General features: G+C 48.1%; 7 protein-coding genes across 7 annotated transcripts; 4 read left to right on the top strand and 3 right to left on the bottom strand.

Moving 5' to 3' along the window:
* Positions 1–180: 180 nt before the first annotated feature.
* FSUBG_7030 (amino acid permease) lies at positions 181–2,088 on the bottom strand (the record flags this gene model as incomplete). Its single annotated transcript, XM_036685292.1, has 7 exons — positions 181–311; positions 369–446; positions 512–592; positions 640–1,070; positions 1,126–1,630; positions 1,683–1,896; positions 1,942–2,088. The coding sequence occupies 7 exons, from the start codon at positions 2,086–2,088 to the stop codon at positions 181–183; spliced, it is 1,587 nt and encodes a 528-aa protein (XP_036537470.1).
* A 429-nt stretch (positions 2,089–2,517) lies between these two features.
* Positions 2,518–2,940, top strand: FSUBG_7029 (4Fe-4S iron-sulfur binding protein; the record flags this gene model as incomplete). The annotated part of the gene is made up of 2 exons (XM_036685291.1): positions 2,518–2,701; positions 2,750–2,940. 2 exons carry the CDS (start codon positions 2,518–2,520, stop codon positions 2,938–2,940), a joined length of 375 nt encoding a protein of 124 aa, XP_036537469.1.
* Positions 2,941–3,994: 1,054 nt separating this feature from the next.
* FSUBG_7028 (uncharacterized protein) lies at positions 3,995–5,036 on the bottom strand (the record flags this gene model as incomplete). The annotated part of the gene is made up of 3 exons (XM_036685290.1): positions 3,995–4,478; positions 4,531–4,818; positions 4,870–5,036. The coding sequence occupies 3 exons, from the start codon at positions 5,034–5,036 to the stop codon at positions 3,995–3,997; spliced, it is 939 nt and encodes a 312-aa protein (XP_036537468.1).
* A 430-nt stretch (positions 5,037–5,466) lies between these two features.
* On the top strand, positions 5,467–7,367 carry FSUBG_7027 (uncharacterized protein; the record flags this gene model as incomplete). The annotated part of the gene is made up of 6 exons (XM_036685289.1): positions 5,467–6,309; positions 6,361–6,531; positions 6,583–6,726; positions 6,775–6,861; positions 6,916–6,999; positions 7,053–7,367. The coding sequence occupies 6 exons, from the start codon at positions 5,467–5,469 to the stop codon at positions 7,365–7,367; spliced, it is 1,644 nt and encodes a 547-aa protein (XP_036537467.1).
* Positions 7,368–8,449: 1,082 nt separating this feature from the next.
* On the top strand, positions 8,450–9,938 carry FSUBG_7026 (Unsaturated rhamnogalacturonyl hydrolase yteR; the record flags this gene model as incomplete). Its single annotated transcript, XM_036685288.1, has 5 exons — positions 8,450–8,853; positions 8,908–9,556; positions 9,605–9,650; positions 9,714–9,804; positions 9,848–9,938. 5 exons carry the CDS (start codon positions 8,450–8,452, stop codon positions 9,936–9,938), a joined length of 1,281 nt encoding a protein of 426 aa, XP_036537466.1.
* A 1,483-nt stretch (positions 9,939–11,421) lies between these two features.
* On the top strand, positions 11,422–13,266 carry FSUBG_7025 (tartrate transporter; the record flags this gene model as incomplete). The annotated part of the gene is made up of 6 exons (XM_036685287.1): positions 11,422–11,824; positions 11,874–12,075; positions 12,134–12,679; positions 12,734–12,897; positions 12,949–13,017; positions 13,070–13,266. 6 exons carry the CDS (start codon positions 11,422–11,424, stop codon positions 13,264–13,266), a joined length of 1,581 nt encoding a protein of 526 aa, XP_036537465.1.
* Positions 13,267–13,507: 241 nt separating this feature from the next.
* Positions 13,508–14,857, bottom strand: FSUBG_7024 (endo-1 4-beta-xylanase; the record flags this gene model as incomplete). The annotated part of the gene is made up of 1 exon (XM_036685286.1): positions 13,508–14,857. The coding sequence occupies one exon, from the start codon at positions 14,855–14,857 to the stop codon at positions 13,508–13,510; it is 1,350 nt and encodes a 449-aa protein (XP_036537464.1).
* Positions 14,858–15,517: the final 660 nt, after the last annotated feature.

Raw genomic sequence — 15,517 nt, 5'->3', positions numbered from 1 at the left:
GGTGATTACTATCGATAGGTTCAAAAGCAGACAGAGCGATAAGCAGATTATCACCCCGGCTACCTCTGCGTTCTAAACGGTCATTATCTAAAACGCTGGTATCACTTTCTTGAGTGCCGATGCTGGCCTTGAGTATTGTATATCTTGGAAGTAGCTATATATTAAAAATGAAAGGTCACTTTATTTATGTTGTCGATTAGCTTCCTCCTGCTGTTTTTCTTCCCGAATTGACTGAAACTCTTCACTGAACTCGATCTGTGAAGTTGGTATGACTTTTGACCTCAGCCGGATCTTGAAGATTGCGTACAGCACTAGAGAGATCTTGTTAGCCTATTTAGTAGCTGTGATAGCGGCGTGTTCAGACATACCAGCAAAGATGGCTATGTTGATGTAACATGTGATGAATCCCTGGGCAGTGAAGTGGCCCTTCACGAAGACGTCAAACCCTGAGGTTAGATTAGCCAAAACATTCTCTTTTAAGACGGGTAGGCGAGGGAGAGCAATGACGTACCACAGAACATGATCACTAGTGAGACAACAAATAATGTAGCCCAGGCCACGTATGGTTGGAAGGGGCTCTTGTAGGGAAGATCTAGGCGCGTTAGATAGACTCTCAAGGGGATGTTTCTATGTGCATACCTTCTCTACTGTAGCCCTGCTTCTTTAGACCAGCAAAGAAACGGAGATAGGTCACTTGGATAACTACCCAGCCGATGAGGCCAGCAACGGTTGTGATGTTTACAAACCACGAGAATACCACAGAAGTGTTGTTCACAACTGTGAGGTACACAAGTGGAGATAGAAGGCAGCTCATGCCAACCGCATAGTGAGGAGTGCCGAATCTGTTGCAACGTTGGAACAACTGAGGGGCGTGACCATCACAACTCAGGCCGAAGAGAGTTCGAGAGGCGATGAAGATACAAGCAGATCCGCTGCTGATGGCTGACGTGCACACGACAGCGTTGATGATCGAGGGGACGACTGATACTCCTGATCGTTGGAAGGCAATGACGAATGGAGACTGTGAGGCGGTTCCGGTAGAGACGCCGAGAGCTGGGTCATTGTATGGTCTGACAGGTCATCGTTAGTTGCTTGTGGTTCTCTCAATTCACTTCAAGTACTTACACAATAAGACCAACGATAAAGATGCTGCAAAAGTAAAAGAAGAAAATGCGGTAAAATGTCTTCTTTGTCGCAGCTGGGATAAGCTTTCGCGGGTTACGTGTTTCAGAGCCCGAGATAGCCACGACCTGGATATTGCCGTAGCTGAAAGCAGCTGGAAGCATTGCTTTCCAGAAAGCCAGGAACCTTCCAGCTGAGCCTTCTTTGATATAAGTATTGAAAGCTCCTGGATGGATCCAGTATCGGAAGCCCAGCCGTTCATGATTCGGTGCTCCACCGAGGTCAATGACGAGTCCACCAATGATGAGACCGATAATGAGCATGATCTTGAGGGATGCGAAGACAACTTCAGATTCGCCGTAGAGTTTCGCTCCGCAAAGGTTGGCGACGATGATGAAGATGAGGAAGATGGTGATCCAGACGCCAGGGTTGATGGATGTGTTCCAGAACTGGACGAGCGTGGCAGCGGCGCTGATCTCGGCGGGCATGTTGATTGCCATTGTGTACCCTACCCCAGTTAGAACATTGGAATAGTCATCCATGAGTAGCGTGCAGCTTACAAAAATTCCAGCCTGTTGCTGCACCAAGTGCAGGCTCAACGAACTTGGTCGCATGGCGAACGAAACCGCCAGTTGATGGCATAAAAGCTGTAATCTCTCCCGTGGTATACGCAACACCTGCTGTTACGAAACCCATGAGTGTATACGCGAGAAGAGCTCCAACTGGGCCTGCTGTCGCGATGACTTGGCCAGAGCTGAGGAAGAGTCCCGTTCCCTACAAGGGTCAATTATGCCATAGGTACAGCAGTGGGAAACTTACAATCATGCCAGCAACAGCAATCATGTTGATGTGTCGGGATCCTAATTCACGCTTGAGGCCGCTGGAGGGGATGACCTCTGTGTTCCCGCTGCCCATCTCGACATCTGCTGGCATGTCGCTGCAGACAATCTTTTCGTCTTTATCCATGATCCGCTCGCTGTCGAAGGGTCAAAAATGGGTGTCAATCAGGGCCTTTCAGTAGAAAAAAAGTCAAAGAGACTTGAGTTGTACCTCTTGATCGAGGGGAATAATAATAATATTCTCCCAATGCTACGGTGACTCAAATCATGTTATCTGAGTCGGCCGATCTTCTCCATTATTTATGATGGACCCCGACTCCAGTGGCTTATCGCAATGCATGGCTCGTTTATCATGAGGGGAAACAGGGGTTTAGCTTGAGTCGCCGGTGAGCGTTAGAACACCGGTGCAAAGACGTGGGGAAATTTGCCGGATCAGCAATAAACCACGACGCCTCAGAGCCTCGACCATTCCAGAGCTTAACTATAATGTCGCCATGTGCCGATGGCAACGAACGTCATATTGGCCGTTTCATTTTAGTTCCTTTTGTTATCAGCCATGGCTTCCAACAAGGTTAACCCTACCCATGATGACTCCTTTGAGCTGTTTGACTTGAGAGTCGAGGTCGTTTGTCCGCCAGACAAGCAGATCATGTGTGGAGCGAAAGAGGGAGACTACTTCACACTCAAAGGCGAAATGCTTTACCTCCCACCGAATCAGGGGATCAGTATCTATAGTCTTGGTAAGATAAAAGTACTTTACTTGTTGGAAGTGTAACTGACTGGAGTAGCATCCGTTCTTCCGCTTCTACCGGCCAAGCAGAGAGTGACATCTCCCAACGACTGGATGACTACAGATGCACTTATCGCTTGCCCTGATCCCAATTGTCCGTCGCAGCTGAAGATAGTAAAGGAAGGGATTCGGAAGTTCAGCCATGCCGAGACTACTGTTGTTCCATTGAGTGGGAACTCAGGGTCATGAAGAGGGACAGCAGTCGGATGTATAATATATTAATCTGTTTGTGAAAAGAATGTAACATCTTGAGGGTTCATTCCAAACATCTCTGCCCACATATCATCACACTCGAAAGGGAAATCCAAGTTTTCCTGAGCTAAAAAGTATATATCTAGGGTTGCTAGGTCGGGAGGACGTCGGGAGGATGAGCTGCCTTCTGAATCTGCACTGGGCTCTCCGTTTATATCAAGCTGTTCTATCATCTGTGGTGCAGGCCCCACAAGTCCACCTTCCTGGCATGTCTTATGTCTTGTTTGGTTCTCTACAAGCCTCATCGCGACTCTGTCTAGAAATGATGCTTGTAAGGTACAGCTAGAGCTTGTGCATCCAGACTGGTTAGAAAAGACCTGTGCAGCTTTCTGTATAGCTTCTATACAGGTTGATTCAAGCTGGCCAGATATGAAGTCGGAAAATACAAGAGTGATCTATAATGAACAATTGTCAGCACCGCCCAGCCAAGCAGAAGAGATGGACCAACCTTGACGAGGAATGCAGCACTATAAGCTGTCATAACATGGATGGAGTCTTGAGCGAAGCAGACATGCTCTGAAAAGCGTGATATTAGCTGCAGCATGTTGAGGGCACTACTATATGCTACCCAGACTGTGTCGATATGGTGGTTGATATTGGATCTGTCGGAAACAAGAATGCCATGAAGTGGTAAGGTATGAAGCTGTAGGCGAAGGTGTGTTCCGTAGAAGCGGATGAGAAACTCATGGCAGGATTGTTCCGTCTGCGCTGTGATCCTTTCAGTCCACTTCTTTTCCCATCTCTCTATACGGCCATCCAATAGGCTGACAAGCGGCGCACTCTCACTATGTGACAAGGATCGCTGCCGCGACTTAGTGACCAGTAGTGGAAATGCGGAAGAGGTGACAAGCCTCAACGTAGTGAAAGCCCCTAGAAGTTGATCGTTTTCGATCGTCAAAGTGTCGTTGCACCAGTCTTCTATGGACTCAATAAACTCGGTGCATTCTATCATGCATGGTCGTCCGGTCTGTAGACTGATACTTTAATAAGGTCAGTAGCCGAAAGCTTGAAATGCCACAAAATCTCGAGGTAGGATAGAGGGATCATACCTCCGATCGTAAACGAAGAGAACATACCATGTCCTCTCAATATTCCGTCGCTCTCGCCTTTGGATTTCAGACTCTGTCGCGGCTACTGTAGAACGGCAATAAGCCAGCTTATGCCATCCCAAGTCCATGCATATGCGGATTGCGTACCCAACAGAGGTCCACACCCTTGTGTCTTGCGGCTCCTTCCAATACGTAAGAATGAGGATTCCTTGCACGATTTCGACGGATTTACTACCTCTCCGGAAGACATTTGAAAAGAGATCCTGGGCGTGGTCGTACAACTTTATGTAGAGGACGTTATTGAAGGCCTTGGCTGCCATGGCTAGCATGGAGCTTAGTAGAAAAGCAGACTTGGAACGGACGTAGGGAAAGGTATGAAGATTGGGATCAAGCTGGCTGATGTATGGGTTTAGAACTGTTATGAAGCTGCTTAGATGTCAGTATATACACTTTCATGAAAATGGATGGTTTTGCTCACCTATCAAACAGAGATTTTGCCAGAGATGGAGTGATGAGTCCAAGGTCAATGGGGTCCTCAAGTGACTCATCGCGGCTTCTTTGACGCGGCGCAGGTTCTTGATCCGCATTGAGAATATTGCCAAGAGAGAATCTCCCCTCCAAAGCCTGATGATTGAGCAACCCTGATGGCTGTAGGTTATTTGCATCGTCTTCAGTTTCTGAGATATGAGCCCCTGCTGCCGCTGGACTCTCGAGGCTTGGAATCGACTGTGGTGAGATGGTGGGGACTTTCTTCACTTTAGAGATCCTATAGTCCCTGTCAACAAGAATTGTAAGACAACTAAGCTAGATTGCGTACTTTGTACCTGGCTTGCGGCCTCGACGATGCTCCCTGAAAATACAATCGAGGGCTTTTCGGGTACAGCGCTCACATTTAGATGTATCCTGTCCCATAGGACGGCACTTCATCTTGACTCTTCGACATTGTGTACACGCATTAGCACTCTGAAGAGACGGACTTGACATGTTGGTAAGGTGCTGATGTGTGCTGAGTTCTGCACCTGGCTTTGGAATGGCCCTGCTTGAAGAATCGTCACCAAAGCTGCCCGCCCAATCAATCGTGTTTCTCACTAAATCCGGGGTAACTAGCGTAGAAGATACTTTCGATAAGACCGGCGGTGCTGATTGGTTGAGTAGCCGATAAGGAACTCACTGGTTATCACGCCGGCTATCTCGGCATTCTAACTGTATCTAAAAGGCCGGTGTCACTATCTTAAACGCCGAGAATTGATCGCCTTGAACACCGGCGGGGCATTCCCAGTCATCATATTCAAGTACTGATATCAGGCTTTATCAAGACTAGTAATTTCGTTATCTCCAGTTTCACGACTCATTGCGACTTTCAAACGGTGCAGCTCTTTTCTGACGGTTTGTCAATTTGAACCAGTCAATCATTATGGCGGTCTCTCGCAATGGCAGCAGTAATACCGCTCATGTCAATATGATGACGGACAGCGTTATAGCGAACCTACCACCTGACGGTCTCCGAGTTATCATCCGCTCACTACTGGCATCTCACCCTAATATCACCCCCAGCTTTGAAGACGCAACACGTCAATACCTTGCTCAGGCCCAGACAAAGTCGTCAAAATCTCAGTTTGCTAGTCTTGATGTTGAAGGATTGGACCAGGCCCGGAAGATAGCTCGCTGTATGCTTGGATCTGGGCAAGCGTTCGATGGCGTTTCTATTCTTGACAAATTAGTTTTTCGCGGTGTTCAAATCGCTCTCGACTCACCAGAAACAGAGGATCAGAGTGTCGCTTCACTCCTTGCTTCTCTGGATGGCGATTTGGTCCAGGCCATGACAGCCGTGACAAAGAAACTTGCTGTTAGCTCCGGGGCACGAGCGCTTTCTTCAAAAGAACAGAATATTATTCAAGGACTGTTTGAGTCTCTTGCTAAGTGTCAAGAGATGCTGAAGGGCACAGGCATAGACTTTCCCTATGGAAGGGGGATGCTCACGACTGCAAATATGCTGGGTTTAGCTTTGCCGGACTCGCCAGAAACAAGATTGAGCAAGGTACCTTCGGACACGGCACGGCCTCCGCTATCCAAGGAAACCTTTGAGCTCGGTGATAGAAGACTACCTCGCATTTTCTCAGGCCTATGGCAGATGTCAAGTCCAGCTTGGGGCTCTGCACAAATGTCCGAAATCATCGAAGGATTCTCGACGCATGTCCGAAATGGGTTTACTGCGTTCGACATGGCAGACCACTATGGTGACGCTGAGGTTCTCTATGTAAGTTCACAATCTTGCAAGAGTCTTTACGGTTGACTAACGCCACTACAGGGCCGTTTTCGGTCAATGTATCCCCATAGGGACGCCATGTTTACTGCGACAAAGTACTGCGTGTTTCATCCAATGACTGTTTCCCGGGACGCAGTGCAAGCCAATGTGAGCGAGAGGTGTAATAGATTGCAGCAAGAGGTGATCGACCTGCTTCAATTTCACTGGCAACTTGTACGTTTTGATACCTGTTCGTTGTACAAAATCCTGCTAACAGAGTACTAGTGGGATAATCCGCAGTATATCGACGCGCTACAACATTTGGCAGAAGACAAGCGAGTGGCTAGGATCGGGTTATGTAACTTTGACACGGAACATCTTGAGCGAGTTGTCGAAAGCGGTGTCAAGATATACACGAATCAGGTTCAGGTTGGTACTTCAGCAATTACTGAGGTAGCCGTTACTGACTAGATGCAGTTCTCATTAATTGACTCGAGGCCTACTGTGAAGATGGCAGATGCATGCTCCAGACATGGCATCAAGCTGTTGACATATGGAACTCTGGTGAGTATCCTCTGATGAAATTGCCGTGCAACCATTAACAGATCATTCCCTCAGTGCGGTGGATTTATCGCAGATAAGTGGCTCAAGCAACCTGAACCCGATGTCTACGACACCAACATCACTCCTAGCCAAAGAAAGGTAAGCGAAAGACGCCCCGTCAGTTTACCATTTTACTGACGACAAGTGCAAAGTACTACGGAATGATATGCAGCTGGGGCGGCTGGGATCTCTTCCAAGAGCTGCTCAGCGTCCTTGACACCATCGCGACAAAGTACAAAGTTAACATCTCCAACATAGCTACGCGCTGGGTCCTAGACTTTCCCTATGTCGGAGCAGTCATTATTGGCGCGAGGATCGGCATGAGTGAGCATACAAGTGACAATGCTACTACTCTCGGCTGGAGGTTGGATGATGGTGACCGGAGGCTGATTGAAGAGGTCTTGGACCGGAGTAACAGAGCCGAGATGTTTGAGACAATGGGCGATTGCGGTAATGAGTATCGATAAGAGAACCGAATCTGATGTAACCACTTCAACGCTGGTTCCGAGTTTCCAAAATGGGATGGGGGGGGGGGGCATATGTAACGTCTGATGAATGAATGGAGTGCCCACCTCGCGTATGCACTCGTCCCGGTCCGGACTGGAGAGCTGAGCTCGTACCGAAAATCATTTTCTCTGAAGCGAGTTTCTTGAGACGTATCTCGCTTCGATGATTGTGATTACTCACGGATATATCATATCCTCATGGCGATAGGGCCATTACACCCATGGTCTCCTTCAAGCAAAAGCCTGTGAATAAGGACAGGTTGGAAAAGTTAAGTAAGATGCATAAAAACGACATCGGGGCTTTTGCCGCCAAGAGACAAACCCCGTAAATGATCTCCATCCCACCACAAATCAACCCTCATCTGTAGGTCACTAGGCGTGCCAATCAACATGTCCTTAACATCATCTCGTGATTGATAACCACCCACACAACTACTAAAACAACGCGCTTTTCAACCGCTTTGATCCTAGCCACCTTAGTATCAACAGCTGACGCAGCAAGAGAGATTTGAATCGATTGTTACAGCGACCATGATGTTTTATCGTGAATATTAATTCTCGCTGGTTACCCTAAAGAACCTATTACGTCATAACATCAGTTAATACAGTATCCCCTTAACATCTACTAACATTGACCAGAGAATAATCTTAATGCTGGAAGTATATGTCATGGTTTTATGCATAACGGTCCATTCCCGGCTTTATTTCTTGAATCTCATTGGCACGATGATGCGTTGCAACCCGCTGCATCGTGTTTCCCCTCATTCGTGACCTCACAAAGCATCAAGAAACAAGGCTTTTTAAAACCACAGTTGATCACAAGCGCATAGTTCAATAAATCTCTCCAGTGACCAACAGTATGACGTTTGGCTATTACTACCTACCTGGTTGGTGACACAGTCTTGCTGCTATATGAACAGTGAGGCCGTTCATAATGGAGCTGGCCGATCCTTTGCGGTTAGAGCCTCCTTTGCTAGATCAAAACAAAACTTTTCTAGGCAATAAGTTAATCGGAAATACTACAAATATTTATTATTTCCAAGATGTTGTGGCCTTTTACGTGGTTCCTTGCAGTCATGCTTATCGGAGTCGACTATGGCCTGTCCTACCTGTCAGAGATGGCAGATACCATGATTGCAATGGGCATCGAGCCGGACCTTGGATATCAAGATGCTGTTCTTTATCTCGGATTCGAAAAGGCTTACGAGCTTACTGGCGATCAGAAATATCTGGACTGGTACATCGGCAAGATCGACGGCCCCGTTGTTCAAGAGGACGGGTCGATCAAAGGCCTCAATACATCGCGGTACATCCTTGACGAGTACCGAATGGGGCACAACTATCTGTACCTTTTTAATGAAACTGGAGAGTCAAAGTACGAGACGGCTGCCAATACGGTCAGACGTATGCTGGACTCTTATCCTCGCACCCCTTCCGGGGGCTTCTGGTAAGCGAGACATGTTAAACTACTATTGCCTGGCAATTAATCGACAGTTCATAGGCACCAACAATTCTTTCCCAATCAAATGTGGCTAGATGGTATCTACATGGCAGATTCATTCTATGCCAGATGGACGCATCTCTATGACTCGGACAATAACACAGCTTGGGACGACATCCTTCTACAGTACGAGCTCATACACGAGAACACCATTAACGAGACAACTGGCCTTCACGTGCACGGATGGGTCGAAGGAGAAGCGTCGTGGGCTGACCCCAAAACTGGCCGAGCGCCCAATGTCTGGGGCCGTGCTCTTGGTTGGTACTTCATGGCCCTCGTTGAAGTACTGCAGTACTTCCCCACGTCGCATCCCGGGTATGACCAGCTCCTCGGATACCTTGGATCTCTCGCAAAGGGTCTTAAAGACTCGCGCGACTCAGATCTTGGCAGCTGGTGGCAAGTCATGAATGAACCTTACCCTGAACGCGAGGGGAACTTTATCGAGAGCAGCGGCTCCTCCATGTTTACGTGGGGATTGTTGAAGGCTGTTGATTTGGGATACCTTGACTCGGATGAGTATCTCGGAACTGCTAAGGATGCGTTCACAAGCTTGATTGACAACTTTGTGACGCAAGGTGAAGATGGGTCGTTGGTGCTGAATAGCACGGTCGCTGAATGTGGTTTGACCAGTTCGAATGTCACGTTTGAAGTGAGTACACTGTTTTCGACGTCGATGTCTATGTACTGACAGTAATAGTACTACACCAGCAGACCAAAGCTGGAGAATGGGCAAAATGGTGTCGGTCCGTTTATGCTTGCTTCTTTTGAATGGGAGTCATGGGCAAAGGACGCATGAGTATTCCCAGGTAACAACAGGGCGTCGGACGTCAACAACTATGCCAATTTTGCTGCAGCTGCAGAATCTGATGCCCTTTTGGAAATGGCACTGCTTTCTCTGTTTGTTTCAGTACCTTGTGCAGTTCTGCTACATCGCTTCTAGTCTCAATCATTATCATTCTGCCTCACTCAGTATCTCCTCTTTTGCGCATCTCGGCACTGATGTCGGAGAACGAACATCCGAGTCGGAATAGTTGTTTGCCAAGATGAGAATAAAGCCAAGAAAACAAGTGCCGGTTGGGCCTTTGTAATCCAGCTGATACCAAGGCAAAAAACGGTCGCTGTATTCTGTTATTTTGTGCACTATAAATGCCGTGTAAGTATGGCGGGTACACGCTGTAGTTAAGCGAGTTACTTTCTCTCAGATATCTCGCGATTTGCATCCAATCAGCATCGAATTATCATATACATCAAACAAAAAAAAGAAATCGAATGTGCTTTCGGGGATATCAGAACTGGTGCATATAACAGGATCTCAGAATTAGTTCCGAAATATGCCAGATTTCTTGGTATACCAAGGCATCGAATGTGAATCTCCCGCGGGATTGGCTGGGCACGGCAAACAGTCGGATCCGAAGTAACACCAGAGATGGGTTGATCCCGCGGGTACACGAGAGCCCCATACGCCAAGGTCCCGAACAAGCTTAAGAATAACCTTTTCCCACCTCAAATCAACTGCAATGCTTGGCCCTGACATGATGGTGGAGTAGCGCCCAGGCGGGAATAATCCACTATAGTGGGTAGTCATGCCCGGAGCATCGCAGCACAGGTCGCAGTTAATGGACTCTCCGCCCTTGGCACGGGAAGACTCGGGCCTTTTCTGCGTTTTTTTGGAGTAACATATTACATGCCCAGGCTGAACGGGAGTGACGGGAGGCTCACCCCTCCTTGAGTTGAGAATTGCTGCGTAATTGGGGAATATGATGAATGGATTGCGATTCAGCAAGCTTGGCGTGAGACTAGCTAGAGTGAAAAAAACATACGAGAGAGTTCTATCTCCGTTTTGCTTAGATGAATCGATGAAAGCGTGGAATAAGAAGCATTCTTCAAGAAACTAAAGTAATTCAGACTAGCCTATAGACCTACCTAAGACTACGGGCCGGCAATATGGCGCTGATGAGAAGAGCCTCATTTTCAGCCTCTTTAACAACCGCCATTGCTTCATAGATCCTAGAATAGTAAATGGACTCTAAAACATAAACTCTAAAGAGCTATTAATTGCAATTGATCTGATCACTATTTGACACCGCTGATCTTCTGGTAATTAATCTGGGGTGCGATGTCTGTGTGTTCCTTTCGCGCACGCGAGACCGTTTTTGCCCCAGAACCCTTTTTTTTTTCTTCTCCAGTTTTTAAACCAAGAAATGAATGAATTCTTCTTTGCCCCGGACTCTTGGCTCACACATGCAACCATCTGGGGGACACGACCTTTTTCCCCAGCTTGCCCAGCCATGCCAACGTTGGAGAGATGCGGGGTTTTTTCCATCGCCAATGTTTTTTTTCTCTTGTCGCGTGTTTCCCGCTCATCTATAAAAAATGGCTATTCACCTTCGTTTTGTCCTTGCTCTTGTTCTCGTGTACTCAGCCTTTTGCCCTGGTTGACTTCACTAGCCCTCCCTTTCTCAACCACTTCAATAGTCGTTATTTCTTTGTTTGTTCCTCGTTATTTGTCAAGATATGACGACTCCGAGTGAGAAAGCGGGCGGTGATGTGCCTCCGCAAGACATTCAAGTCCCGGGTTCTGATGTCAAGGCTCCCATTGGCGACAAGGCCGATACTGCTTCTGCCATTGAGAAGGAGCTTGGTATGGTAGAGGAGGGATATCTCAAGAATGAAGGTCGTCTTCCTAGCCCCGAGGAGCAGATCGACGCTCTTGGCATTCCGAACTGGCGCGAGCTGGAGAAGAAGATTGTTCGTCGTCTTGACATGACTCTCATGCCCTGTGTCTGGTGTCTTTACTTCTTCAATTATCTCGACAGAGCGTCCATTGGGCACGCTAGATTGAGCACGTTTGACGAGGACCTGAATCTTACTGGTGCCAACTTTTCTTCTGCTGTCTCTATTCTCTCTCTCGGTTATGGTACGTTCCTCACATGGCTGATCTTCTGAGACAAAGCTAACATTTTCAGTCCTCGGTCAACTTCCTAGTAACATGTTGATCACCAAGATTCGACCCAGTCTGTATCTCTGTCTCATGGCTATTGTCTGGTCTGGTGTCAGTGTCGCTACTGTCGGAGTCAAGTCATATTCTGGACTCATGGGCGTTCGCTTCGCGCTTGGTCTAGTGGAGGCGCCTCTTCTTCCTGGCGCTATCTACCTTCTCGGTTGCTGGTAAGTTCATCTATCTCTCCTGTATCACCAGACTCCAGAAGCTCACATGACGTTTTAGGTACACACGAAAGGAAGTCGCTTTCCGCATGGCTATCCTCTACTCTGCTCAGACAATTGCCTTCTGCTCAGCCGGTCTCATCGCCGCCGCCACCTACGCAACACTCGAGAAGGCCCACGGCCTGGCTGGCTGGCAGTGGCTGTTTATCATCCTGGCTACCGCTGGTGCTGGCTCTGCCATGATCTGCATCTGGTTCATTCCTGATTATCCCGACTCGACTACCGGCAGCGCCATGTGGACCATGACTGAAGACATGCGAAAGGTTGCTGCCGCACGTGTCATTGCTGACCGACCTTCAACCACCGAGGCCAAGACTGGTGCTTGGGAGGGATTGAAGCTTAGTGTTCGCGACCCTAAGCTCTACATCCTTACTCTCATGAACATCACCATCTCTGCTGCTTACGGCTTCTCCAACTTCTACCCTTCCATCGTTCGTGGTCTGGCTGCCGATTGGGGATACAGCTCCGTCATCGCTCTTGTTCTCACTGCGCCTCCTTACATCTTTGCTGCTATCGGCTCTTATGTCAACGCTTGGCACTCTGACAAGTAAGTCTCAAGTGATGTCGGTCATCATATCAATCACTAATCGCTGTCTTGCAGGGTCAAGGAGCGAGGTCTGCATTATGCCATCCCCGTTGCCGTTGCGTGTATCGGTTTTATCGTCTGCCTCGCTACCACCAACCCCCAGGCCCGATACGGAGCATCCTTCATTTATGTCGGCGGCATGTATATCGCCAACCCTCTCATCATGGGTTATGTTAGCGGTATGTTAACTATGCCGTTCCACTACCCAAAATGGTACTGACTATTACCAGGTGCTCTTGCAAAGACTCCCGAAAAGCGAGCTGCCTCCGTTGCACTCTGTAACCTTCTGTCTCAAATCGGTAAGTTTACTTACACCACGATTTCTCAATGTCAGCTGACAAAGTCTGCTAGGAAACTTCACTGCTCCTTTTATGTTCGTAACCAAAGAGGAACCTCGATATATCAGTGCCTTCATTGGTATGATGGCCTTCGGTTTGACCTCTAGCGCCTGTGCTATTGTCATGAAGATCTGGCTTAGCCGCTCCAACAAGCGACTCTTGCGAGAGGCGCAGCAAAATGGTACCGCCTATCAGCCTTATGTTACCTAAGGCTTTAGCAATGGTATCTCCTGCACAGCCTTCATATAGCTTTGGGTTGATGCAAAGCTGTGCGGTTTGAGTTGTTGTTATGATCAAAATCCCTTTACTGGGAGATATGAATCGGAAATATTCCGATGATGGAGTTTGAGGCAAATGGCTACTCGTCGCAATAAATGAGGGTGATATGCTATAGCCTAAATAATTATTTACAAGAAGTGCAAACTCTCATACCTTCCAAATCTCAAGTCCTTTAGCTGAACTGCCACCAGTTGAAGTTAAACAGATAGTCAGATCCAGTGCCCGTAAAGACAAGGAAGAGGTCGCTGGTGCCGGTAGCACCACTAACAGGGCAGTTCACCGTCTTGTAAGTTTGCCAGTTTCCAGTCGTTGTTACCGTGCAGGTACCAACCAACTTACCTGTCTTGCTACCAAGTCGAAGCTCTATTTTACCACCGCTGCTATTAGAGGCGACACGAGCGCTGAAGCTCTTTGCCCCGGTGCTACCAAAGTCGACTCCCTTGACCTTGATGTAGTCACCGTTGTTGATGAAAGCAACGTTGAGACCGCCCTCACTGCAGACTTCGGTCTCGATACCCTCTGACCAAGCGATAGTCTCGGCCTCCTGCTTGACATATGGGTTCAGAGACTTGACCTGAGCCGGGCCCTGAGTGGTCATCTTGATCTCAGGGATCAGGCCGTCCGAACCATACTTGAAGCTCTCGACAGCCACGGAGCGAGTGTAGCCGCTGCCACCGGTGAGAGCACCATTGTGATAGAAGAAGTACGAGTTGTTCTCAAAGTCTATGATGCCGGGATGGTTGGTGAAGCTTCGACCCTCTTTGTTCATGACGACACCACGGTAAGTCCAAGGTCCAGTGGCGCTAGGTCCAGTTGAGTAGCGGATATCCTCGGAACAACAGTTGGCGGCGTAGATCATGTAGTAAAGATTGCCACGCTTGTACAGCCAGGGTCCCTCCTCAAACGTTGTAGGACGTTGCGCGTTATTTGGGCGACTACCAAATCCAGCGGTTGTGAGCGAAACCTGGTTAATGCCGCCACTGTAGGAGAGCATGTCTTGGTTGAGCTTGACATAGTACAGGCCAGGGTTGCCCCAGTAGAGATAGGCCTGACCATTAGTGTCGATATAAACTGTTGGGTCGATCTCATTGTTCTCGACCAATGGCTTTCCGAGAGCATCGGTGTAGGGCCCAAGGATGTTGGTACTGACACCGACACCAATAGCCATTCCTCCCGTCTTGGCATTGCGGACAGGAACGTAGAAGTAAAACTTGCCGTTTCGGGCCACGACTTGTCCAGCCCAGGCTCTGCTGTTGGCCCAGCTGAAAGTGCTCAAGCTCATGGGTACGCCATGGTGTTGCCAGTTGACCATGTCTGCTGACGAGAAGAGACGCCAGTCGGTCATGTTGAAGTCGGTAGAACCGTCGTTGTCATGGCCTGTGAAGAGGTAGACGCGGCCGTTGTAGACCATTGGTGCTGGGTCTGCGGTGTAAATGTCTTGGACAATGGGGTTGTCTGCTAAAGCAACTCCAGTGAGACCCAGGAGAGTGCTGACGAACAGCAACGGGGAATTAAACCACATCTTGAGTAGAGTCTCAGAACAACTGTTGATGTAAATCAATGTCTTGCCAACTCAGGCTCTTGAAGAATAATAATTCTACAATGAGAGTGTTATAAGCAGTTCGATGTCAACTTTAAATAGCTGATTCTATACTGACGTGTAGATCTCAGTTTCTCCGCATGAGGAAGGTAGCAACCCAAATTTGTTTAAGGGCCCTGTTAGCGTTGGGCTCAGTAGGGATAAACGAGGATAAACGAGGTAATGCCGTTTTACACAAATAGGCTATGGTGTCTTCGTCAGATAATCACAACCAATTTGCGCGCCTAACCTTGATGCAGACATGATGGCATATTTAACACCGAGCTTGATATTACTATTTGCGCGCATCGTCAGACTACATGGGAGAAGCACCCGGATAATCGGAACAAGGCGAATCATTTACTAGAAACAGACATTGTATCGGCGGAGATTCAACTGATTGGTACGGATACGAAAAGACACTTTGAGTCATGTTTCAGTCAAGGGGCTAGTTGAGCACAAATCATCTGGTGTATCCTTGCTTCATCTGGGCTAACGGAAGAGGCATTCCGTCTTTCAGAAAAGGGACATGATGACATCTACCAAATGCCGAATGCTGCAAGTGCCGATCTTCCGTTAAGCGATCCATATAAAACACGCCTA

The sequence above is a fragment of the Fusarium subglutinans genome (assembly GCF_013396075.1).
Source record: "Fusarium subglutinans strain NRRL 66333 chromosome Unknown NRRL66333_c0000084, whole genome shotgun sequence".
Classification (NCBI taxonomy): domain Eukaryota; kingdom Fungi; phylum Ascomycota; class Sordariomycetes; order Hypocreales; family Nectriaceae; genus Fusarium; species Fusarium subglutinans.
This window is presented reverse-complemented; position numbering and strand designations above follow the sequence as displayed.